The following is a 26,931-nucleotide window of genomic DNA, read 5'->3' as shown; positions in this document are numbered from 1 at the left end:
AATTTGCTTTTGTCCCATTCAATTTTATTTTACATATTGACTTTTAGTTGTACTTTTAAGATAGATTTCAAGATTATTTTAGTTAACTAAAACTACCAAAAAAACTAAAATTCAAAAAGAGAATTTCGTTAGCGAAATAAAATAAAAAGCGAAAATGTTTTCTTAAACGGAAACTAACTGAAACTACATTTAATGTTTACAAAACTAACTAAAATTAACTATAATTACAGCAAAAATGTCAGTCATTTTAGTCATTGTTAATTAATTTAATGCAGGAGCCTTTTGGGATGATTTTAAATGTGATTTGAAGTATATTTATTTAGATATTAACTGATTGACTGGCAGCCATTTTGACTGAAGCAACCCCCTTTGCTCCCTTTGACTGATTTTGCAAGGCCCACAGAATATTGTTCTATTGCTTTAAAAACATGGAAGCTACCAAAAGAAAGATTAAAGTCTCTTCTTTCATCAGGGAAGAAAGTATATTTGTATCTTTTTTTTCTGTTTTGCAGCAATTAGCATTAGAATATAGCTAAGTTTCATCATTTTTCACAAACCTGTTGAAAACACTGGCAAAAAGAGCTTGTTGCAACATGGCTCTAGCTGATCTCTTATACTCTGCTGCCACCTGCTGGCCGTTTTTTGTAATAACTACCATTGCTTCAGGTCAGAGGCTGCATTAAAGCCTTCTATGCTCTAAAATGTTAAAAAAATAAAATAAAAAAATAAACATATAAATATATTTTGGGGACCATGGCAATAGTTAAAATAAAAGTACACCGGAATAAGCATGTTTGAAAGTGCGTCACACAGAAGTGACGTCATCAAGCAACAGCCAATCGAAAAGCACCTTTGGATGATGTCACTCACATGCTTTTTTTTAAATATTGCACACAAGTAATACACATAAAAAAATTTAAAAAAATCTAATATTAAAACTAAAACTAAACATTTATTATATCAAATAAAAACTAACAGAATCACCCAGAAAACTAATTCAAACTAACTAAATTTAAAAAACAAAAGTTAAAACGAAATCAAACCTAACATACTAAAATGAAAAATTCCAAAACTATAATAACCCTGGTAGGTAAGATTGCTGAATGAACAATTCTGAGCTCTCCTAAAATAAATAAATAAATAAATTAATTAATTAATTAATTAATTAAAAACCCTAGTAGGTAGCCTATTGTTTTTTTTTCTCACTGAATATTTGGATGGGGAAAAAGATTTTATTTAATATTGTTCAGAAATTAAATACTCAAACTCAGGTGGCACGTAGCCTTCATACTATAAGATATCAAACTTGGCGATGAGCAGGAAATAAGCAGTCTATGTATTGTTTTTTATTATGGCGCCTTAGTCACTTATTTTGCAAGCTAGCGTGAAAATTAGCCGCAAAAGTGAAAGTAACTCGCACACATACCCTGCACTACACATGCATGTCGTCCATGGCTTGCAGCGCTTGAGCAGGTTGTCCTCCACAATCACGTGGTCACGAGGAGAACCTTTTTTTTTTTTTTTTTTTTTTTTTTTGCGAACCCATCCCAAAAAAAAAAGAAAGAAAAGAAAACAGCGTGTTCACGAGGGTGGTTTTTCGAACCGCATCTTTTTATCCATCCTTCAATTTCCGTTTTTCCTCCGGATTGCCCCGCAACCATCCCAGGTATGAAGGCGAATGCATTGCTGCTGTTGTTTTTTTTTTGGCTTATGTGCACGTTGGAGTATGAATACAATGCTGAATCGCGCTTTTTTTTTTTTTTAAGCATGCATAGGTCGTGAATTGGTGACAAATGAAAGCAAAGCGTTTTTTTTGCAGACTGACATCTCATGCGTGCTTGGAAATCTTTTATTTTAATCGAGCTCGTCCTTGCACGTTTGCTTTTTTTTTCTGCAACGAAGACGCATCGATCACGCGTCGTTTATTGTGCAAAGCGGGCAGCATCCCTCCTAAAAAGGCGGTGACGACGTTTTTTCTGGTTTCATGCCTTTATCACCTTGGGAAAAAAATAAAAAAACATCGCCTCGCGCCAAGTCGTGGCAATGAGCAAGCGAGTTGTAGCGCGAGCTGGGGTGCTTAGAAGGTCACATACAGTATGACTCCGCAGGAATGAGGATGATGATGATGATGATGATGCAAGGCAAGGGTATTGTTGTGCAGAAACTTCCAGAAGGAATGCACGGTCATCTGCTGTCGTTGTGTTACGATTGCACACATCATCATCATCAGACATATATGGACGATGGGGGGAAAAATTGCCATGTGTGTTGTGTCATGTAGTGACTATGCGTTTTTATTGTTATCCTTTTTATGTAGGCCCATAAATGTTCATTTATGTACTGTAATACCAACATACAGTATATGCATGTGAGATGCATTTTTTTAAGCTCGGTGTAGCCATTGTCACATTCTACATTCAGGGTTTCCCCATTATTATTTTTTTTAATAATTACCACCGAATGGTGAATAATAGATGATATCAGTAGGTACAATCAAGAACTCTGTGAGGCCCTGGTTGTCACGGTAACAAAAGATGTGCTCTTCTATTTGCATGTGAACCACAAATGTGACAGCTCAACTCCATGTCCGAAATTGTCACGTGGACAATTAATCGGCATCGGAATCCGTTCTGTTTTTGGTGCTGTTTTTTTGTGCAGTCAAGTGCCTGTAAACGGCTCACGTGGATCCAATAAATAAATAAATAAATAAATAAATAAATAAATAAATAAATAAAGGATGAGCTCATAACAAGTGATGCCTGATAATCGTGGGCAAAACAGCAGCTCCAAAAATATGCCACTTTCGACACAAGAGTATACAGCAATTAAAAAAAACAAAACATAAAAAAAACAAAAAAAAAAAAAAACAACAATATAAAATAGGGTTGCTCAATTATGAAGAAAGCATTCATCATGATTAATTTGGTAATAATTGCATTCACGATTAGGACAATCATTTGGAGTTTTATTTGCCCCCCCCCCCCACCCCAAAAAAAAAAAAAAAAAAAAAAACAAGGGCAAAACAAGAAAATGCTCAAATGTAAAAAATATTAAGACAAAAAAACAATTCTTTAAATTAAACACCCTAATTATGAAGTTAATTTTTGACCAAACAAGATTGATTAAATAAGTCATTTTAAAATAAAAAAGGTGCAAATGTATAGATTTAAACAACTCAAAATTAACAATCTTTTATTTTTGTTTTTGCGATTAGGCCGATTTTGTAATTGTAGAGCGTAATAATACGTGGAGGAGGTCAATGTGGGTTTGCATTAGGTGAGTAAGTGCCTCAATATTAAGTGTTATTAGAGATTGTAGGTGGTTTATAGGCATTGCTGTTGTGTACAACAGCAACTGTACTGTTGTGTTGTGTTGTGTTTTTTTTTTTAGTGTGAGCTAATTTTTTTTTTTTTACAATATTGTGACCTTTTTAAAATATCGCCAACTTACCCACAATATCGTGATAATTGTCGTATCGTGGGCCTCACATCGTGATATCACATTGTGATATCGTATCGTACTGCAGTATAATTCAACCAAAATCATGACTTTGTGTATCGGTGGCAAATGTCGTGTGTCTGTTGTGCAGGTGATGCCACCCCAAAGGCTTCGTGGGTGCCCGGCAGTGAAAGAGAAGGGCTGAACGCTGTCCTCTCTCAGATTCTTGTGGCTCTGTAGTCCAGCCCGCTGACCCCCCCACCCCGCCCTCAACTGCACCGCTTCCACCCTGCCCCCTCCTCTTTTGACCCAGCGCCGCCCCTGCACGACGAGCTGACTCCATCCAGACCCCCTAACAATTAGGACTAAATCCGATGGCTACAGGCGGCCATGCTCCTGAGATCGATGTTTTGATCAACCTGCATCAGGTAAGATTCAAGTTGAATTGTTCTCGGAAAATGGAAACATTGTTTGTGGCTCCCAAATTGCAAATAATTTGCTTTTGTGCTAACTTGGGATGATCGAAACTTTACCAATACATAACTAGAAATAGGGTTGTAACGATAACGGCAATATCGTGATATTGCGATAGTCAAACTGCCACAATATAATCGTCGTCATTCACCTCTTTTAAAGTCAGGTTGATTTCCATTTGTGCAGTTCTAGCACCCTCTGGTGGCTAGTTTTTTTGTAGTGCAGTTTAATCTTCACAAGGCATGTTTTGGCCCTTCTATGTTTCAAATGGTCAGATGAAGGGGAATGTAATATGCTTGTGAACTGAGTCAATATGTGGAGGAACTCAATGTGGGCTTGCATTAGTACAATATTGATTTTTTTAAAAATTTATTTATATTCTAATTTATGTTTTTTTTACTGATTCACATAAGCACAATATTGATTTTTTTAGTTTATTTTTCATTATTTTTATTTTTTTTATTGATTCACAAAAGCACAATATTGATTTTTTTTAACATGAGCTATTTTTTTTCTACAATATTGTGACCTTTTTTGTATCGCCAACCTCCCCACAATATCGTGAAAATTATCGTATTGTGACCTTCATATCATGATAATATCGTATCGTGATGATTGGATATCATTACATCCCTAACTAGAAAGTGCAATTTCTATAGCACCGGTGTCAAACTCAAGATCCGTGGGGCCAGGTCTGGCCCGCCAAATCATATGCCAACTTCCACGATACATAGTAAAATCTGGACCTTTTACTTTTTTTGTGCAATTATGATGTGTAATAACTAGTAATGCTGAGATTTTAGCCACCCTTTTTACAGTAACTTGAACAATAATTGAACAAACTATTTTCCCTGACATCTTATTTCAAAACTAGTAATCCTTCCATTTCTTAAATTTAGGTAATAAAATAAAGAGACGATTAAACATTTGGTTTCACCGTCATAACGGCCCTGTGAGGGAAGCCGCAATTGCAAAGTGGCTCGTGACAAAGATTAGCTTGACACAGTCGCTAAAAATTGTGAGGGAATGCCGAAAATCAGACAGGTAAAATTTAATTAAATGTTGAATGTGAGGCTGACAAAAATCTGAATCGGAATGATATTAAAAATGAGTGTGACACAGTTCAATAGAAATTGTGATGGAATGCCGATAAATTAGAGCGTTGCACATCCCTAATCTAAACCATAGCATGGAATTCATTAATACCACAAAAAACTTAACTAAATGTTGAATGTGAGGCAGACAAAAATCTGAATCTACATGAAATTTAAAAATGAGAGTGACACAGTTCGATAGAAATTGTGATGGAATGCTGCAAAACCAACGCTGGATGCTGATAAATTAAAATTTAATTAAATATTGAATGTGAGGCTGACAAAAATCAGAATCTAAATGATATTTGAAAAAATAAATTGGTATAAACTATGTCCTTGAATACGCTCACCATTTTGAAGTTGCAGTGGTTTAAAATGGTCGAGAAATATGGAAGCAATTTGTGAATGTTGATATAGAAAATGAATGTAGTGAATGCGAAATTCAGTTCACGAGATGGCCTGAATGAATTGAACAGTTAAATGTTGTCATGAGTCATGAGAAAATGAGTTTGACACAGTTTGATAGAAATTGTGAGGGAATGCCGAAAAACGGACGTTGGTGAGTTAAACTTTAAGTGTTGAATGTGAGGCTGACAAAAATCTGAATCTAAATGATATTTGAAAAAAAATAATCGGTGTAAACTATGTCCTGAATAAGCTCACCATTTTGAAGTTGCAGTGGTTTAAAACAGTCGAGAAATGTGGAAGCAATTTGGGAATTTGGTTATAGAAAATGAATGTAGGGAATGTGAAATTCAGTTCACGAAACGTTCTGAATGAATTGAACAGTTCAAACTTGTCATGGGAAAGATGGAAAATGTTGACAAAGGTCGCATTCACTTGAATGTTTTTCTAGTAGAAAATGCGGAATGAATCGTGAAGAAAAACTGGAATTTTTCTGTGTGAAAAAGAGCAAATGTCTTGAATTGAAATGTCACTTGATTATGAGCATGTTGAAGTTTGTCAGATGTACTACAAAAGCACGTGTCAACTTTTTCTCCACGCTTCCGTGAGTTCAATTAAAAATGTTGAACCCGCACGTGTGAAACGCCAGCAGATGAACGCGAAAACAAGTTTTGTCGCTGTTACTCGGTTGTGATCGCGTCATCGTCATCAGGCGCAAAAATGTTCACTCCGCGTGACAATAAGATTTGGGAAATGAAGAAAATCATCTTCAACCTTGTGTAAAAAAATGCAGTTGGAGCACATATGGTGTGCAGTAGCAGAGTGACACACACGTCATATCAACTCAAAGACACGTGTGCATGGTGATTGACACCTCTTGAATGTTTTTTGCCTCCCCATCTGTAACAAGTGAGCCTCACGGGTGTTTCAGTTGCGAGAGTTGAGCCATCTGCCACAGAGATTAAGACAAAAATCATTTCAAAACTGGTGGCGCTGCTGACCATATTACATGAACAAAGGAGAGCTGCGTGTTCTCGAGGACTGCTTGATTATGAAGAATATATTCATCACTCTTATTTTCGTAATAATTGAAATCATGATTAGGAAGATCATTTTTGAAAATGTTTAAATGTAAAAATGATTAAGACTAATACAATTCTTTGAAACACTATACAAGCAAGGTCCTTTTGGATAGGGCTGTGCAATTAATCGAAATTCAATCACAATTCCAATTATTACGCTTCACAATTTCAAAATCAACATAATCGGAAAAAAAATTACTAATTTTTCAGTAGTTTAAATTTATGCATTTGTACTTTTTTAAAAATGTTTTTAATTAATTTAATATTTTTAATTATAGGTTTTACAAAGAATTTAATTTGTCTTAATATTTGTATTATTATTATTATTATTATTATTTTTATTTATTTTTTATTTTATTTTATTTTTTACATTTAAACCTTTTCTTGCTTTGCACCAAAAAATATCAATGATTGTCCTACTTCACAGTACGTGTTGCACTCCAACCTCAAGTTTTTGCCAACATAAATAAATAAATATACATTATTATCAATATATATTATAATAAATTCTGTTTGGTCCAAAATGAACTTATATAATTATAGTGTTTCTATTTTTTTTAATTGGTCTTAATATTTTTAAATGCTTAAAACATTTTCTTGTTTTGTGCCAAAAAATAAATAATCGTGATTTCAATTATTGCCAAAATAATCATGATTATAATTTTATTTTTTCCATAATCGAGCAGCCCTACTTTTGGATAAAACAAGATTTATTCAATTAGATATTTTAAAATTTAATATTATATTATTATATATTATATTTTAAAATGTATAAATTTAAACAACTCAACTAAAAATTATTATTAATAATTCTTTTTCAATTTATTACACAACACAATTACATAACGCAATACAATACAAAAAACAAAGGAAGAAGTACATACCATAGCGGGTGTGGAAATATTTATTTATTTATAAAAAAGAAATATTAATTATTAAAAATAAGCTTGTTTTTTAATGATTATGCTTATTTTGTAATTAGTGGAATGTAATAATTAAATTGTAGTTGAATTCCGATTAATTGCACAGCCCAAATGTTCTCTGTCAATACAATGTAAGTCTCCTTACTACAACAACATGAAAGGAGACTTAAACTGAGTCCTCATCACATTATTGTCTGATGAAACATAGTAACTGCATAAAACTTAGAAAACTAAGAGTGGCTATTATGGTAAAAATCATCCTCATCATCACGTTATCGTCAAAATGAACATAGCAAGGGCATAAAAGCTAAGAGTGGCTATCATGGCTAAAACATCATCATCGCACGATCATCATAAGAAACATAGTAACTGCATAAAACTTGGCAAGCTAAGAGTGGCTAACACGGCTAAAACATCATCACACTATCATAGTAAGAAACATAGTAACTGCAAAACAATTGGCAAGCTAGGAGTGGCTGACACAGCTGAAACATCATCATCACACTATCATTGCAAGAAACATAGTAACTGCATAAAACTTGGCAAGCTAAGAGTGGCTAACACAGTTGAAACATTATTATCACACTATCATAGTAAGAAACATAATAACTGCATAAAACTTGGCAAACTAAGAGTTGCTAACACAGTTGAAACATTATTATCTCACTATCATAGTAAGAAACATAATAACTGCATAAAACTTGGCAAACTAAGAGTTGCTAACACAGTTGAAACATTATTATCTCACTATCATAGTAAGAAACATAATAACTGCATAAAACTTGGCAAGATAAGAGTGGCTAACACAGTAAAAACGTCATCATCACACTATCATAGTAAGAAACATAATAACTGCATAAAACTTGGCAAGCTAAGAGTGGCTAACATGGCTAAAACATCATCACACTATCATAGTAAGAAACATAGTAACAGTTTAAAAATTGGCTTTTGTTCAGTTCTTTTTTTTAAATGAAAAAAAGCACATTTGAAGCACATTTAGGTCGAAACGTTCATATTAAAAATAAGTTCCATTTATTTAACTCCTCTGTGAGGTTTTAGAACCCCTGGAGCCAAAACATGAGACACCAGGCTTTCACAGCCCACCTCCCCTTTTCATTTCTCTTTAATGCCTGGGCCGGCCTGGAGCAGATCGCTCGCTCGCATCCTGTCCCTGCATCCCAACGGTCATTAGGATCCGACGCAGCCCCTAAGCGGAGAAATATGAGAGCACGCCTCATTAGGCGCAGGACTCAACCACGGCGGAACCAATCGCAAGCCGAGGATCGGCTGCCCTCCGAGCCCGCTTGACCTATCAGAAGCGGCAAAATGTTTCTCTCAAGACGTCAGTTGGCCATCCAGCGTCTCCAGGGACCGGCATAGAGTGGAGTGCATTAGTCATTTGCGGCTTGCCTCGTTTCTCGCACTGACGTCATGTTATCGTGCTCAAAACAAAAAATTGTTGCTTGTTCTGTTGTGGTAGCGTTGAAATATGCGTTGATGTTTCGCTGTTTAAAAAAAAAAAAAAAAAAAAAAAAAAGCCCTACTACTATACAACCTGGCTTTTTTTCTTTTTTTTTTTTGCTTTTTTTTAAGTGAAAATAAAAATAAAAAATATGTCTGAGTATACATCCGGGCTTTTTATTTTTTTTAAATATGCCTTACATACTGGCTTTTTTTATTTTTTTAACATAAAAAAAGCCTTACTATACATCAGGGTTTTTTTTCATGTTTTTTTTTTTTAAAGCCTTACAATACGTCATGGCTTTTTTCCCCCCAACTAATCATGTCTTCTTTTTTTTTTTTTTTATAAAAAAAAAAAGCCTTACTACACATTGTTTTTTTTAATGCCTTACTATATACATCATGGCTTTTTAACTTAAAAAAATAAAAAATAAAATTATGCCTTACTATACATCCTTGCTTTTTTTTTTTTTTTTTTTTAAATAAAACTAAAAATTAATATAGCCGTCACTATGCATCATGGCCTTTTTTTCCTAATACATAAAAAAGCCTTTCTTTTTTTTTCAAGCCTAATTATACATAATGGCTTTTATTTAAAAAAAAAGAAAAAAGAAAAAAAAAAGCCTTACTATACATCAAGGCTTTTGTTTTTTTGTTTTTTTTTACATAAAAAAAAAATACTTTACGTTGTTTTTTATAGGCTTACTATACATCATGGCTTATTATCACTATTATTATTATTATTATTATCATCATCATCATCATCATCATTATTATTATTATTATTATTATTATTATTATAAAAGGCCTTACTATTTTTTTAAGCTTTTTAAGCTGAGGAGGTATGTTGATGATGATGATGATCATTATGATGATTCTCTTTGAGCCATATTAGTAGCTTGCCAAGTTTTATGCGGTTACTATGTTCCTTAAATATCTTGTAGCATCTTGAAGCCTTTGAGCAAGAGTGCTTAAAAAAAATAAATAAAAAATACACCAATAAGCACAGTTGTGGATTACTTCAGCTTTGAGCAGTGAAACATCAGCTCTTGCGCAAAGGACTCAAGACTCCACTAGATGGCGCTAAATCCACAGCTAAAATAACAAAGTTGCACAGTTGATACAGGTAACTGTCAGAGAGAAACAGAAATGGCTTCATGTTTCAAAAACCGATTGCACTGATTCTATTTGCACGGAATGTTGAGCCTCTACTACTTTATTTATTTATTTTTTATTTTTTATTTTTTTTTCAGGTGAGGGAGGATGAGGACCACGAGGAAGAATTATCATTGGCTGCTAACCAGAAAGAAGGAGAGGAGGAAGACTGGGAGAAATCGTTGTCTGTTAAATACTTTGCCGACATCATCAGTGAATCGGCGTCCACCAGTGCAGACCGGATGGGCCCAATCTACACAGAAAAGGATTTCGAGTGTGGGTAACACATTCCTGTGTGCGAAATACAAGCACTTGAGAGGGGACACCCGGCCATAATCATGTACTTGTACTTTTTTGGCCCTTTCTCTGAATCCAGATCACAGGCACACAATTCATCACATCCATCACCCGCTGTCCACTCGCTTGCCCGTAGCGCAGTGCTTCCGCAAGAGGTTGCACGGCGCCGAGCGCAGGCGCAAAAAGAAACGCAAGAAACGGAAGACGTCCCTGCCGCCCTCGGACGTGACGCCCACCATCCACGAGGTGGACGAGGAGGAGGCCGAGTCTGAAGTCGAAACGCAGCAGGCGGTGGCGGCGATCTCGGCTGTCGAGTTGCCCGGCGGTCAGGCGCAGGTAAGATAAGATTGAAAAGCCATCAGGAGATATTTTTTCCTGGTTTGGTTTTATTGCACTTGAGATGGCAGGTCACTGGTCACTCATTCTGACAGCTGAATTGGTCAACTCAATTTTGTAACAGCTGTTAAAAATGGTGACCTTGGACCGAAGCCAAAACCTCTACTTTGGAAACCTCACTTTGAAAGTGACTGTTTTAAAACCCTGGGTCACACTTTCTTACAGCTGAATTCAACTCGATTTTGTAACAGGTTTGGAAGCCAAAACGTCCTTTGAAACCCTACTTTGAAACCCAGATTTCTTTGAAACCCGGATTTCTTTAAAACCAGACGCCACACATTCTGACAGCTGAATTTTTCAACTCAATTTTGTAACAGCTGTTAAAAATGGTGACCTTGGACCGAAGCCAAAACCTCTACTTTGGAAACCTCACTTTGAAAGTGACTGTTTTAAAACCCTGGGTCACACTTTCTTACAGCTGAATTCAACTCGATTTTGTAACAGGTTTGGAAGCCAAAACGTCCTTTGAAACCCTACTTTGAAACCCAGATTTCTTTGAAACCCGGATTTCTTTAAAACCAGACGCCACACATTCTGACAGCTGAATTTTTCAACTCAATTTTGTAACAGCTGTTAAAAATGGTGACCTTGGACCGAAGCCAAAACCTCTACTTTGGAAACCTCACTTTGAAAGTGACTGTTTTAAAACCCTGGGTCACACTTTCTTACAGCTGAATTCAACTTGATTTGGTAACAGGTTTGGAAGCCAAAACGTCCTTTGAAACCCTACTTTGAAACCCAGATTTCTTTAAAACCAGACGCCACACATTCTGACAGCTGAATTTTTCAAATCAATTTTGTAACAGCTGTTAAAAATGGTGACCTTGGACCGAAGCCAAAACCTATACTTTGGAAACCTCACTTTGAAAGTGACCCTGGGTCACACTTTCTTACAGCTGAATTCAACTTGATTTTGTAACAGCTGTTAAAAATTGTAACCTTGGACAGAAACGAAACCTTACTTTGGAAACCTGACTCATTTAAAACCTGAGGACGCACATTCTGACAGCTGAATTTTTCAACTAGATTTTGTAACAGCTGTAAAAAAATTTGACCTTGGATGGAAGCCAAACCTTCCTTTGAAACCCTACTTTGAAACCCGGATTTCTTTGAAACCCGGATTTCTTTAAAACCAGACGCCACACATTCTGACAGCTGAATTTTTCAACTCAATTTTGTAACAGCTGTTAAAAATGGTGACCTTGGACCGAAGCCAAAACCTCTACTTTGGAAACCTCACTTTGAAAGTGACTGTTTTAAAACCCTGGGTCACACTTTCTTACAGCTGAATTCAACTTGATTTGGTAACAGGTTTGGAAGCCAAAACGTCCTTTGAAACCCTACTTTGAAACCCAGATTTCTTTAAAACCAGACGCCACACATTCTGACAGCTGAATTTTTCAAATCAATTTTGTAACAGCTGTTAAAAATGGTGACCTTGGACCGAAGCCAAAACCTCTACTTTGGAAACCTCACTTTGAAAGTGACCCTGGGTCACACTTTCTTACAGCTGAATTCAACTTGATTTTGTAACAGCTGTTAAAAATTGTAACCTTGGACAGAAACGAAACCTTACTTTGGAAACCTGACTCATTTAAAACCTGAGGACGCACATTCTGACAGCTGAATTTTTCAACTAGATTTTGTAACAGCTGTAAAAAAATTTGACCTTGGATGGAAGCCAAACCTTCCTTTGAAACCCTACTTTGAAACCCGGATTTCTTTAATACCAGACGTCACATATTCTGGCAGCTGAATTTTTCAACTCGATTTTGTAACAGCTATTAAAAATTGTAGCCTTGGATGGAAGCCAAACCTTCCTTTGAAACCCTACTTTGAAACTTTAAAAAAAAAAAAAAACAGAGGTCACGACAGCTGAATTTTCAACTCAATTTTGTAACAGCTGTTAAAAATCCCTGTTTGCTATTAGTTTCATATCTACGTTTGAGGCTACTTCAGGTTCAACTACATGTCAATTGCAGGCTGTTGGTACATGGCTGCAAATAAAAATGATTTTCATAATCCAAGAAATTGGACACTTATGATGAAAAAAATTAAGCTCGCTTTTTGATTGTAATTTGTGTAGTAGCGCTGGGTTTGCCCCCTCTCACCTCGATCTTCTCCTTGCTCTCAGTTTAGTTTGGAGAGTCAAGAACGCTTGGAGGAAGCTCGTCCAATCGTCGCCAGCGTCCACACAGAAAATGAAGAGCAGCGACGCACGCTCACCCTCAAGCGGGACCTTCGCTCAGGGGGATATGATGTCATCGAACGCCACCAGGAGCAGGGAAAGGAGTCTTGCAACAGCAGGTAGGGAGGCTCTCATACCAAGTTTTGTGTGGTTTGCAGTGATCATTTCGTCAACAAAAATGTTTCGTCAATTTTCGACGAAACTTTTTTTCAGGCGAAAATTAAACAAAAACTCAAATAGAAGCCATTCACTGAGACAATAATGATAACTAAAATATGTTTTTATATTTTATTTAATGTTCATACATGCTTACATTCATTATGTAGCTGTAAAATTAATCTCACGCAATTATGCACATTTTTTTTATTTAGGTGAAAACGAAGTTATCGACTAAAATTTCTCTTTATTTCGTCAACTAAAATTGGATTCAAACTAAAATACAATCAGATGACTAAGTTATGGCTAACACTTTGAGTCAAAAGACTATAATTAACACCAAATTAAAATTCTTGTCAAAATTAATGCATTCACTGCCAATGACGGCTATAGACGTAAAAAAAAATCCAAGCAACAGCCAGTGTTAATTATACCACGGTGTGTTCCTTATCAGCATCAGCCCAGGTCCAGGTGCGTCGTCCCCCGCCGCCGCGACTCCGAGCTGGTTCTGTCGAAAGCCGGCCCACCACCGCGTGGCGGGCGCCCAGCGCTGCAACTACGACCTGAGGGAGCGCATTTGCATCGGCAGCATGACGGCGGCGGAGACGGCCGTCTACCAGCAAGTGCCGACCGACGACGCCGAGGCGCAGATGTTGGCCAGCGTGGACTTGGATGACATGAAAAGTGAGTGCGGTGGAACGGTTTCTTTTGGATCACCGAATTGAGGGGATGCACAACTTTCACTTGCACATATCAAGCAATTTGCCAAATATCGGCATCAGCCTTTTTTACGAATTTTTCGATTTTCATTAGGATTTGTAAGATGTTCACAGTCAGTTTTTACTTGTCGAAAAAAAAAAATGTTTTTTTTTGTCGTTAATTTTTGACTGTCTACGAACCCTGACAAAAACCGAAAATTAGTTACCTTCAGTGAGATACAGTTACTTTACTTTACTTTTCATTTATGGATTTCTTTAAATTTCCACTTCATAAAAAGGTGACGCTCGCCCTGGGAACTCCCTGCACATTTTATTTTTTTTAAATAAATAAATAAAAATTTATTTACAGTAGAAAACTTTAGGGGAACTATTTGCTTGCTTAGTTTTTAATTTCGCTTAACAGTTCTGATGACCCTGACAGCTCCCGGCAATTTTTGTTATAATTTTTAAACAAAGCTTTCTTTTCTTTATACATTTAAAAAATAAAATTCAAAACTTTCAAAGTGTGAAAAAATGTCGAAAGGTAACAAACATGCTTAATGGGATTTCAACAAAGTTTTTTTTTTTTTTTTTTTAATTTTGACGCTAATATTTTATTTTTTTAACTGCAAATGAATATCGGCTTGAAATATCGGTTATCGGCCTCCTTGACTACTAATAATCAGTATCGGTGCCAGACTAACCATATCGGTCTATCACTCGATTACACCCAACGTAATTTTTTTGATACATAGTTACTTAGAAGCTTTCTGTTACAAAATGTCAACTGTAGAGTAAAATGAGACTAACATAAAATTAGAAATTAACAAGTAAAATACATTATGAAATATTACACATAAAATTGATTTATATAGTGCATACTAAAAATAAAACTTCATGTAATATTTTATGTTTTGTTTTATGTTTTATGTAGATGTCCATCCATCCATCCATTTTCTTGACCACTTATTCCTCACAAGGGTCGCGGGGGGTGCTGGAGCCTATCCCAGCTGGCCTTGGGCAGCAGGCGGGGTACACAGTGGACTGGTTGCCAGCCAATCGCAGGGCATTGTGTATATGTTTCATAATTTATTTTACTCATTAATATGTAGAAGTTTTTTGGGTATAGATAACCTCAAAACATAAATTAGCTGTAACGTAATCAAATTTAGTAACTTCATGATTAAAATCTTGTTTCTGTTATTTAAAAAAAAAGGTAATATTTACACATAAAATTAATGAATAAATGCATACTAAAAATAAAACTTCATGTAATATTTGATGTTTTGTTTTATGTTTTGTGTATACGTTTATAATTGATTTTACTCGTTAATTTGTAAAAAGTTTTTGGTTATAGATAACGTAAAAACATAAATTAGCTGTAACGTAATAAAATTTTGTGACTTCATGATTAAAATCTTGTTTCTGTTATTTCAAAAAAGGTAATATTTACACATAACATTAATTTATATAGCGGATACTAAAAATAAAACTTCATGTAATATTTGATGTTTTGTTTTAGGTATAATATTACCTTTTTTTAAATAGGTAATATTACAAAAAATATTAGTACAAATTACTCATAAAAGCATACTAAGTTACACCAACTTAAAAAAGTTAAGTTAGTAGTATTTATTTTTATTTTTTTATAAACTATGAGTGTTGTGTACTTAATCTATTTGATTATTTTGAACGTTTGGGTTTACAGTAAACAGTAATAATAATGATCTGCTCTCCATTTATTTACTTTGCTTCTGATTGTGAAATCCGGGCCTGTTGAGTTCAAGCTATTATTGTGTTGCATGAATGACATATAGTGGACGAGAGATACATTAGTTGTCATAAATAAATAAATGGTCAAATGGATAAATTAGATGATGGATTGTTGGCAGGTATACGTACAAATTGTGAGATTCACATGAACCAACGCACCAAGAGAATGATGAAAACATGACAGCTACACCACAAGCGAAGTGAGAAAGTGTGCAGATTCATTGACGATATATCGAATAAAGACAAAGAAAACGTGAAATCAGGAGGGAAAGTGACATTAGAGAAAAAGGGGGCAGTCATGAAGTCAGCCTACAGTCGATCGATTCCCCTTCACCGGCGACCCTGCCTGCGGCCTTTTCCTGCTTCACCAGACTGGAGTAATCATTGACTGTGCAGAAACACAAAACGGGGCCACTAAAAATCACAGCTGCCGGCGAGCCATCCTTCATGGTGACATGCTCCCGTGCACCCTTGCTTTTCCTTTTCTTTCCACAATTAAAATCCTTGCATAAGGTCGGGCGAAAGATTCGGTTCAAAACAACCACAACGCATATCGCATGAAATGAACAGGCAATAACATTTGGGGATGTTTTAAAAGTGAAAACAAATTGCCTCAAATTTTTTGGCACTCCCTTTTTGGACCTTTGGTGTATTGGTTGGCAAAGGGACGACATATTAGCAATCAAGTAGGATTGATTGAACCAAAACTGCATGCAAATGTGAAATGTAAAAAAAAAAAAAAAAAAAAAAATCCATAGACCCCCCCCACCCAAAAAAACAACAAGCACCGTAAAATCCAATGTATAATACTCTTCCCCCAAAATCACCCTTAACTCATTTACTCCCAAAGACGTTTTTTTGTTTTTGTTTTTATGCTAGAGCATACAGAAGGCTTTAATGCAGCCTCTCAACTGCAAAGAATGGTTGAAGAAATGGTAGTTATTACACAACGGCCAGCAGGTGGTAGCAGAGTAAAAGAGATCAACCAGGGCCATGTGGGGAGTGAATGAGTTAAAAAGCTGTTTTGTTTTGTTTTTTCCTTTGTACTCGTTATATGTTCTCCTGATTTTCTGGCATACTAGCAAACTTTTTTTTTTCTTTCTCTTTTTTTTTTAAAAAAAGGTCAAAGGCATTTGAATGATTTAAGGAATTCTGGTGGACTGCTGAGTTTGAAAATAACTAGAATTATGATAATATTTTTTTGTAGTAACAACAGTTGCTTTAAGCCACCCCTTAAGCTGCACCAAAGCCTTCTGTATGCTAAAAAAAAAAAAAAAAAAAAAGACAACAACATTAAAACAACATATAAATTTGTTGTTTGGGAGTCAAGGACAAAGTATTAAAAAACGTATTTACACATTTTTGGGTTTGAATGAGTTAATTTGGGGATATCAAAATGCTTATTCTAAAAAAAAAAAAAAGAAAAAAGAAAAGAAACAAGCTTGTTTAATTTTCATTGCTAATACAGGGAGTCCCCGAGTTAAATCGGAGTTACATTTCTACGCTAGCGATGTAACCCGAATTTCCCCATTACCAGTGAATATTTACATCAAAATAATTTGCATTAAAAAAATCTTAAATACATTAATACAAACATTACTGCTTAGAGTTGGATGGAAAAGAAGGGGGGGGGGGGGGCTGATGTGGGAAAAAGAGGGTGAAAAGGCCAAAGATACTCCCACAAGTGCACAAGCGCTAGCACTAGCTAAGGGCTAAATAGCGAACGAGCGGAAAACACTGCGGCCAAAATGGCGGACCGGGCGTAACCGTTGTAAAGTCAAAACACCTTAAGTCAAGTGCGCCTTAATCGAGGACTCCCTGTAAAAGGAATTAATAAAGATTGAAAACATAGCTAAAAATTGTAAATGTGATGTTAATGTCTTCAGAACCGATCAGAAAATACTTTTATATGAAAAAATGACGGAATGGATGGTTCAGTCATGTTGGTTTTTATGGACTGCCCCTTCTTTGTTCTTTTACATTCCGTTCCATGTTGCAATTCGCAGAGTCGAGTGTAGTCGGCTTTCCCTACATTCGTAAATATTGACCATGTTTACTATTGGAGATGTCTTTATGGGCCCTAATATTGCGACAAATCAACTTTTCACACACTTCTGACAGAATCGGAGTTGTCTTTTAGGACAATCTTATCAGACATAAAATAGACAGGTGTTTGGCGAAAGGACGACATTGAAGTCTGGCAAATTATCGGTTACATCTTCAGTGACTACATTTTTAACCAGGTGCCATCAATTATTCAAGTTTTAGTTATCTGTGGCTCTCCCTCTTGAATGGTGGGAGTTTACCGTTTTTTACAAATTACAACATCACCCAGGCTTCTACTCTGATTCACTCTCCATCGATCGTTCTGGCACAAACTAAAAAATCAATCGCCTGTGGACGAAACCCAAAACAAGAGTGGCCACTGCAATTCAGTTCTCACCGTTGACGACCACGCCCTCTTCTGCCCTTTGCCGTCTGTGGCCCGAGTAAATGTTGCCAGTTGTCGCTCGCGCTCTTCTGACCGCGGCTCGAGAGACGTGGCCCTTCGGTTCTCGGATTTGACTTTGCTTTGGGTTTGTTTATAACCGAAAGCGATGCGGACGAGCAGCTTCTTCTGAAAACGGTTCCGGGCAAGGCGCTGGTGTTGGAAAAAGAGCGGGCAGCACCTGGATGAGCAGTGAGCCCACGTGGAGAGAGGTGGACGGGAGGAGGTACAAGCCGCGGAGATGACAGATCTGGACGGACAAGACAAGCAGGCCGACGACGGGGTCGGCGTCCAGAAAGGCTCGGGCACTCCGAGGCAGCGGCAAAATGAGCAACGCGGCTCGCCGTCCACCGCCGAAGGCTTCGAAGACTTTGAAGAGTTTGTTTTCGATTTCGACGACTACGACTTGCTGGAGTCGATCCACACTCAACTGGGCTCTCCGCTCGATTCGATCCGTAAGTAGTTTGGTGGAATCGTGACAACGCATAATGTTGGTTCCAAGCTCGTCACCATCACAACACAACATTTTTTTTTTCTATTTATATCCTGACAATTAATGGATATGACTTTCCACTGATTATTTCGAATGCTATGAGGGCACATGTCAAAGAGGACTATGTCGGTATTGAGTGAATCGACAAGCCGATGCTGTTTCCTGCGTTTCCATTGATCTGCTGGGATCCATTTGGCTTTGGGCTCAGCTACAGCTGGAGCGGAAAGACATTTCATTGACAATCAGTGTGTGCACTTCCATTCCACATTTTTGCTTTAAATGGTTCCAGGGTGGCCAGCTCACGATTTCTTTGGGGATTCAGTCCCACAGACTTTTTGTTAGCTGAACACGACAACAATATGACCATAAAAACATTACATGGGAATCAGATTTTATCTATAGACTGGGAGAGAATTCAAAACCCTACTTATTGTTCTTGCTGTCCATTTTCTGTACTGCTTATACTAATGCCAGTTCACTCTTGGAAAAAAAGATTTTTAAGGTCAATACAATTGTGTTTGTTCAAAAAAATATATAAAGTGATGAGCTATAGGACATGATTTGCTGAGAAGAGTTTGGAGAAGCTAGATTGTCTGGAATCGATCGATTGTTCAAATTATGGGCTACCATTTGTAAGAAATTCTATGAAAAAGACATTGTTGAGCCCAAAGGACAAGGATAGCCAAGGCCTGTTGGAACAAACAATAACAAAGAATGCTTTTCAGATTATTTCGACAATTCTCCAGAAAAAAGAAAAAGTTGGTCTGAATATTTCATTGTTCCATAAAAGGTATCCCTTATATCCGTCTAGTTACAGTATTCTCATTTACTTACAACCGAGACACTTCGTGCAATCAGATGTTTTAGGTATAAGAATTGGGTGGCCTACTGCAATGACAGAATCAGGCAACCAAATTATTTGGTATGGTTAATATCATTAGGGGATTTTTAATTCCTATGATAACATTTCATCAGTACACATTAATTAAGTTGCTCCACTGGAGATTGTCCGTTACACAATATGATCCTTGCAGAATGGTTTTCTCTTGACCTTCAGTTTCTCAGCAACTATCTTCATAGGTCGGATTGACACACTCTTAATAATATCGTAAAAAAATATAACAATAAAAGTGTCATAAATAAAACAAAGCTAGTCAATCACAACAATGCAAAATATGTCATTAATAACTCTGTTTGCAAGTTGTTATCTAATGCAAAAGATGTTTTGTTTCTTGCAGGTCACAGATTTGAAGACAACCCCGGGGTGAGACGCCACTTAGTGAAGAAGAAGTCGTCCCGGTTTCAGGTTGGCCGCACCAGCACCAGCTCCACGCCGCTGTCCAGTCTGAAGAAGAAGAAACGAGCGGCGGATAAGAAGACTCATGAGGTTTTTGTGGCACTATTCACGATCAAATTTTCCATCCATCCATCCATCTTCTACCGCTTATCCGAGGTCGGGTCACGGGGGCAGCAGCTTTAGGAGGGAAACCCAGACTTCCCTCTCCCCAGCCACTTCAACCAGCTCCTCCGGCGGGATCCCAAGGCGTTCCCAGGCCAGCCGAGAGACATAGTCTCTCCGGCGTGTCCTGGGTCGACCTCGGGGCCTCCCGCCGGTGGGACATGCCCAGAACACCTCCCCAGGGAGGCGGCCAGGAGGCATTCGAACCAGATGCCCGAGCCACCTCAGCTGGCTCCTCTCGACGCGGAGGAGCAGTGGCTCAACTCTGAGTCCCTCCCGGATGATCAATCGCTTGTATCCGGGATCTTGTTCTTTCGGTCACGACCCACAGCTCGTGACCATAGGTGAGGGTTGGAACGTAAATCGACCGGTAAATCGAGAGCTTCGCCTTTTGGCTCAGCTCTTTCTTCACCACGACGGACCGATACAGAGTCCGCATCACTGCAGACGCTGCACTGATCCGCCTGTCGATCTCTCGCTCCATCCTGCCCTCACTCGTGAACAAGACCCCAAGATACTTGAACTCCTCCACTTGGGGCAGGATCTCATCCCCAACCCGGAGAGGGCACTCCACCGTTTTCCGACTGAGGACCATGGTCTCGGATTTGGAGGTGCTGATCTTCATCACAACCGCTTCACATTTGGCTGTGAACCGCTCCAGTGAGAGTTGGAGATCCCGGCTTGATGAAGCCAACAGCACCACATCATCTGCAAAGAGCAGAGATGCAATGTTGAGGCCACCAAACCGGAACCCCTCAACGCCTCGGCTGCGCCTAGAAATTCTGTTCATAAAAATTATTAACAGAATCGGTGACAAAGGGCAACCTTGGTGTTGTCCAACCCTCACTGGAAACGAATCCGACTTACTGCCGGCAATGCGGACCAGACTCTGGCAATGGTCGTACAGGGACCGAACAGCCCGTATCAGGGGGACTGGTACCCCGTACTCCCGAAGCACCCCCCACAGGATTCCACGAGGGACCCGGTCGAACGCCTTCTCCAAATCCACAAAACACATGTGGACTGGTTAAGCGAACTCCCACACACCCTCGAGGATCCTGCTGAGGGTGTAGAGCTGGTCCACTGTTCCACGGCCAGGACGAAAACCACACTGCTCCTCCTGGATCCGAGATTTGACTTCTCGACGGTCCCTCCTCTCCAGCACCCCTGAATAGACCTTACCACGGAGGCTGAGGAGTGTGATCCCTCTATAGTTGGAACACACTTCTTAAAAAGGGGGACCACCACCCCGGTCTGCCAATCCAGAGGCACTGTCCCCGATGTCCACACGATGTTGTAGAGGCGTGTCAACCATGACAGCCCCACAACATCCAGAGTCTTTAGGAACTCCGGGCGGATCTCATCCACCCCCCGGGGCCCTCCCACCGAGGTGCATAACTTACTTCACTCAATCTGCTTGAAATTAGTGAGGACTCAACTTGACGTACTTGTTTTTTTTGTTTTTTTGATACCTGAAACTTTGAACTTAAGACTTGCACATATGTGATCTCCTCCCATCCCTACAGCCATGCGATTTGTACTGATGACATCTCCAATCTGCTTTCGTCTTGACCTTCAGTTGTTTGTGGAGCTCAATGAGCTAATTGTGGAGAAGGACCATGAAATGCGCTGGAAGGAGCGCGCCCGCTGGATCAAGTTTGAGGAGGACGTGGAGGAGGAGACGGACCGCTGGGGCAAACCTCACGTGGCTTCGCTCTCCTTTCGCAGCCTTCTGGAGCTTCGCCGCACGATCACGCACGGTAAATGGACTACTCGAGCATCGGCCGAAACAACCGCTCATTGAAGAATTTGTATTCAAAACATTAAAAAAAAACATGTTCATAGAGTAATAGAACTCAACCAGTAAACCGAGAACCCCAGTACAGTATGTCGTACCTGACAGTAATCTTTTCAAGGTGCAATCCTTCTGGACCTGGAGCAGAACACTCTTCCGGGAATAGCCCATCTGGTGGTGGAGACGATGATCATCTCTGACCAGATCAGAGCTGAGGACAGATCCTGCGTTCTCAGGGCTCTGCTGCTCAAACACAGGTCTGTTACCAAGCCGCTTCTTCCTTGGTTGTGTTTGGAACCGCATTCCCATTGAACAAATGTAGTTTAGCCTCTCCAAAGAAGATGCTTTGGGAACGGTTTTAAACTGTTGTTAAACAGTGAAAAACGCACAATACGGAAACAGTCATATCAACTACTACTTATCAACTCTGAATTAGAGGTAGCCTATCTTACCCTTAACCCCAAAGGTCGTTTATGAATGAATTCCTCACCACCGTCGTCTCATGTGTAAACTGAGTTTTCACAAACACAAAACAGGGTTTTTCATGGCTCAAATTGAGGCAGCGGTGGCATCACCCTGACTATGATGGATGACAACAGATACCATGGGTATTGGTACCAATACCAGTATTGTTTTAAGGTATCGGTACTCGCGGCGGTGACTGATACCATTATGGGCCGTCCTCCTGCAGCCATTTTACGATCAGGGACTAGAAATGAGGAATTATATGAATTTTTTACTACAGTCATTACAATTTCATCCACTAGTACATATCCTCCTGACTATCAGCAATTCAAATTTGTCCTCTGTAGTGGACCTTTTTAAACCTGAATATCTTCCACCCAGTGCATACGATTGAATTAACTCCTTGTGCGCTCTATAGAGGACATTGAGAGCTTTCCAATGATACCAAATGTGTAGGGGTGGGGATTTGCTACCTTTGATTGCATCATAAAAGAAAATGGCTTCCCTCAGTGCATGCACGTTTTAGGGAAGAGGAAAAGTAAGTGTATAACAATTTTTATTGAACAAATTTAGGCTTTAAATGTTGTTAGCATGTTTTCTATAAGACTCTTAATATCACATAAAAGTATTGTTTGAATTATTTTAATTCTATTTGAGTCTAGCATTTGAGTTTTAAAAAATGTCCTCTGTAGTGGACACATCAAAGCTTAAAAACAAAAACTTTTTTTTCAAAAATTTATTTTGCAGTATTCCAGGTACTTCAAAAAGATTGGGGAATATCAAAATATTCTCAGGGGAAGTGAACGTACTTGAAATTAAAAAAAAAAAAAAAAAAAAAAAAAAAAAAAAAAAGGAAATTGGACGGCAAACTTGTTGCAAAACTGTAGTAGCTGTTTCTAAGTGCGAGGTCTGAAACGACCCCGAAAATGGATGTTTATTGTGACGTGCTTTTTTTGGTTGTTAACGACACATTTAACAGCTTTGCATCAGAAGGAATCGGTACGCAGTGAGAACACAACGGGAGTCTCTCTGTGAATTTGATCCCGAAAGTTCAACCCTAATTCCCACCCGCCGCGTTCATCTGTGTTGTTACAACCTTGGCCCAGAAGCCTTCATTGGATCTCAGATTTCTTCGTTTCAAACTTTATTAGCCTGGATGACCCAGAATCAATTTTTCACTTTACTTTAAATGCACTCGTTTTTCTCAGTCCCGTTAATGGCAACATAACGTTTAAGGCGACATCTGAGAAGATCCGAGTTGCCCCTCTTCCTTATTTGTTGGTGTTTGGTGTCAGAAAAAAAAGGCTGACACAGGGGGAACCCGCGCTGGGAATTTCCAGAATGTTAAGCTTGAACAAGACTTGGCTCATCGTCTGAACTTTCCTGTGGTTGACAAGGCTGCAGATGTTCAAGCTGTAACTGTGGGTTTGGTTGTGCCCGGCTCGAAAGCTAACAACATTATCGATGGCGCTTGGTGGAAGGCAGCTCTGGTCTTCTTCTATTGCAGGGGTGTCCAAACTTTTTCATTTGAGGGCCACATCCAGAAAATCAGAAGGACGCACGGGCCACATAATGTTATGAAGAGAAATTGTGTTTAGTCCTAAAAATTGTACAAATAATTTATTTGTGCTTTTGCATATTTAGAAAAATGCTACAGTATATGAACCAATTTATTTGTAATATGACAGTAGGGTTATTATAGTTTGGGAATTTTTAATTTTAGTTAGTTATAAATAGTTTTCAGGGTGGTTCTGTTAGTTTTTATTAGTTTTAGTTCTTTAATGCTTAGTTTTAGTTTAGTTTTAGTTAGTTTCAGTATTAGTATTAGTTTTTTTACGTGTATTGTGTGCAATATTTAAAAAAAAAACATGGGAGTGACATCATCTGAAGGTGCTTTTCTTTTTTGTGACATACTTTCAAACGTCATTATTCCGGTTGATATCAAAATAAATCTACTAAAAATCACACCAAAGACTAAAACGAAGTACATCTTTGCTATAATTATAATTTTAGTTAGTTTTGTAAACATAAAATGTAATTTCACTTAGTTTTTGTTTTTTAAAAAAGCATTTTCGTTTTTAATTTATTTTGTTAACGAAATTGTTTTTTGAATTTTAGTTTTAGCTATTTCGTTTTAGTGAACTAACATAACCTTTAATTGATCCTGTTTTTCGACACCCTCCCTTCTTACTTTGACCATCTCCAAACATTTTTGTTTTCATTTTATTTAAACTGAGTGAAAAGCCATTTTTAACATATGTCGCGGGCCACGAAAAAAATGGAGGGCAGGCCGTAAATGGCCCCCGGGCCGTAGTTTGGACACCACTGTTCTATAGCCTGGACATACTGTTAAAGAGACCCATTGAACAATTTTCAGCATTGAAAAGTTCATATTTTTGTCCAGAATGAATTTTCTAACTGAATTATTTATCATGTACAATTAGTACCTTTAAAAAGTAATTTTTCTACTTGCTGCCGACTGATGATGACATCACCTGTGCCGAGGAAGTTGGTAACGGCCAATCATGGCTCACCTGTTTTCTGGGTTTGCTCAAGTAAACTGAGCCATGATTGGTCCTTCATAACTCAAGTTACCATATTTTTACGACTATAAGGCGCACCGCATTATAAGGCGCACCTTCAATGAATGACATATTTTAAAACTTTTTCCATATATAAGGCGCTACAGTAGAGGCTGGGGTTAGGTTATGCATCCATTAGATGGTGCTGCGCTAAAGGGAATGTCAACAAAACAGATAGGTCAGTCAAACTTTATTAATAGATTACAAACCAGCTTTCTAACAACTCCATTCACTCCCAAAATGAACAAACTCCTGTTTTATTATTTTCTCTGAGGCAAAGTATTAGTATTAGCGAGAAATCCATGATGGCGGGAACTTCTGCGCATATGCGCGTCACCGATCGTGCAGGGTCACCGATAGCGTCTTGACAGCGAGACTTGTTGCGGCTCAATATTGATCCATAAATTGAATCGCACTGGATTATATGGCGCATTGTCAGCTTTTGAAAAAATTGAAGGCTTTTAGGTGCGCCTTATAGTCGTGAAAATACGGTACATTGAATTCATAATGAGATGCCAGTAAAACTGCCCTAAAAAAAAAACAAAAAAACAACGGTGGTAATTGATTAGACGTATCGATTTGAAGGATTACGTAATGAAAATACATTCGCCACATGGATGCTGTCAAAAGGAATTAGCGGGACGAAAGCAACTCATGCCTGTCCAAACAATAGCCGAGTCAACGGGAAAACAGGATACGTCACCCGCTTCGTACAAAAAGGCGTGGATTTCCCCTTACCAACCCGTCTATTTCCTTGATTTGTACTCTTAGAGGCTCATGAATAAACATGTTGGAGAATTGTGTTGCTCAAATTTGGCTCCGTACTCACAAACGCAAAGCAATGCAACTTAATGTGACCAAAAAATAAAAGCCACCCCTCCGCCAAAATTCCAAATGGGCCATCGTGCGGTCATTGTCAGCCTTTTCCGCGTAAATTCCCGACATATCGTTGGCAGCTTCCACTTGGGGGAGAGAAAGCGAAGCCTCCGTCATTGACGCTCATTATGAGACTGACATCAGATTTACAACGTGGAAAGAGAAACACATCGAGATGCCGTTCGCGTGTTTGGCTTGAAAGATTCATCAGGAACGGCTTGTGAGCAATTTGCTTGTTTTGTCAACGTCTGGTGCCATCATACTGGACCATGTGGTCCTCATGAGTCGGGGGAGGGGGTGATATCACTGTTGGACTTGGTGGACAAGCTATGAATTTTGACATGACATTCAAGGGAGTGAAAGTCGTAACGTGTGCATCACAAATCATGCTAGTGCTGTGGAGCTAACAAACTGATTTTTTTGTGGTTTCTGCACTGTTTTATGAATGTCAAATGCCGTGTCGAAAAAGGAATTGGTGTCAAGGAAGTATATTGAAATGGTAGAGCTCAACGGAGAGATAAGGATAAAACATGGAACCTACCAAAAGAAAGATTAGAGTCTCTTCTTTCATCAGGAAAAAAAGCACAGTTGTATTTGTTCCCATTTTGTAGCAATTAGCATTAGAATATAGCTAAGTTTAATCAATATTCACATTCCTGGTGAAAACAGTGACAAAAAGAACTTGTTGCAAAATGCCCTTGGCTGATCTCTTATACGCTGCTGCTACCTGCTGGCTGTTTTTTTTGTAATAACTACCATTGCATTAAGCCACCACTTCATGTTTTCTTTCTGTATGCTATTGCATTATAAAAAAAAAATAAAAAAAATAAAAAAAATACAAACAAACAAATATGTAAATACATTTTTGGGAGTGATGGACAAAGTATTAAAAAATGTGTTGTACACGTTTTTGGGTTTGAATGAGTTAATGGAACATTAAGCCTTATTATTTTAATTTTGTTTGAACAACCTGTTTGTTCAACACAGTGGTGAAGTTTCAGTTAAATACATTATCATGCAAATCTTACAGTGTACATGTTCAAGTTTACTGATTAGTATTTTCTAAATTTGAGTTTAAAAAGAAAAATCGAAATAATCAATTGACAGATTCGTATCGGGATTAATCGGTATCAAATCAAATCGTGACCTATGAATCGTGATACGGATCGAATCGCCAGATATAAATGATAGAGAGGAGCCAGGTTGAGCCGTGTTGGTTGTCAGGTTGGACAG

The 26,931-nt window shown here is 38.0% G+C and overlaps 1 protein-coding gene across 1 annotated transcript in view; it reads left to right on the top strand.

Annotated features, from left to right (window-relative positions):
- The first annotated feature begins 1,549 nt into the window (after positions 1-1,549).
- Positions 1,550-26,931, top strand: part of slc4a3 (solute carrier family 4 member 3) — a 47,583-nt gene continuing 22,201 nt past the window's right edge. Inside the window, exons 1-9 of the mRNA XM_077535923.1 lie at positions 1,550-1,666; positions 3,590-3,866; positions 10,131-10,308; positions 10,409-10,665; positions 12,860-13,032; positions 13,524-13,753; positions 19,760-19,908; positions 21,560-21,740; positions 21,897-22,032. Of these exons, the coding sequence (XP_077392049.1) occupies positions 3,813-3,866; positions 10,131-10,308; positions 10,409-10,665; positions 12,860-13,032; positions 13,524-13,753; positions 19,760-19,908; positions 21,560-21,740; positions 21,897-22,032 (1,358 nt within the window). The 5' untranslated portion in view covers positions 1,550-1,666; positions 3,590-3,812. The remainder of the gene's footprint in view (positions 1,667-3,589; positions 3,867-10,130; positions 10,309-10,408; positions 10,666-12,859; positions 13,033-13,523; positions 13,754-19,759; positions 19,909-21,559; positions 21,741-21,896; positions 22,033-26,931) is intronic.

Source organism: Festucalex cinctus, chromosome 11, assembly GCF_051991245.1.
Source record: "Festucalex cinctus isolate MCC-2025b chromosome 11, RoL_Fcin_1.0, whole genome shotgun sequence".
Lineage (NCBI taxonomy): Eukaryota > Metazoa > Chordata > Actinopteri > Syngnathiformes > Syngnathidae > Festucalex > Festucalex cinctus.
The sequence above is the reverse complement of the archived record's forward strand: the minus strand, read 5'-3'. Positions and strand labels throughout refer to the sequence as shown.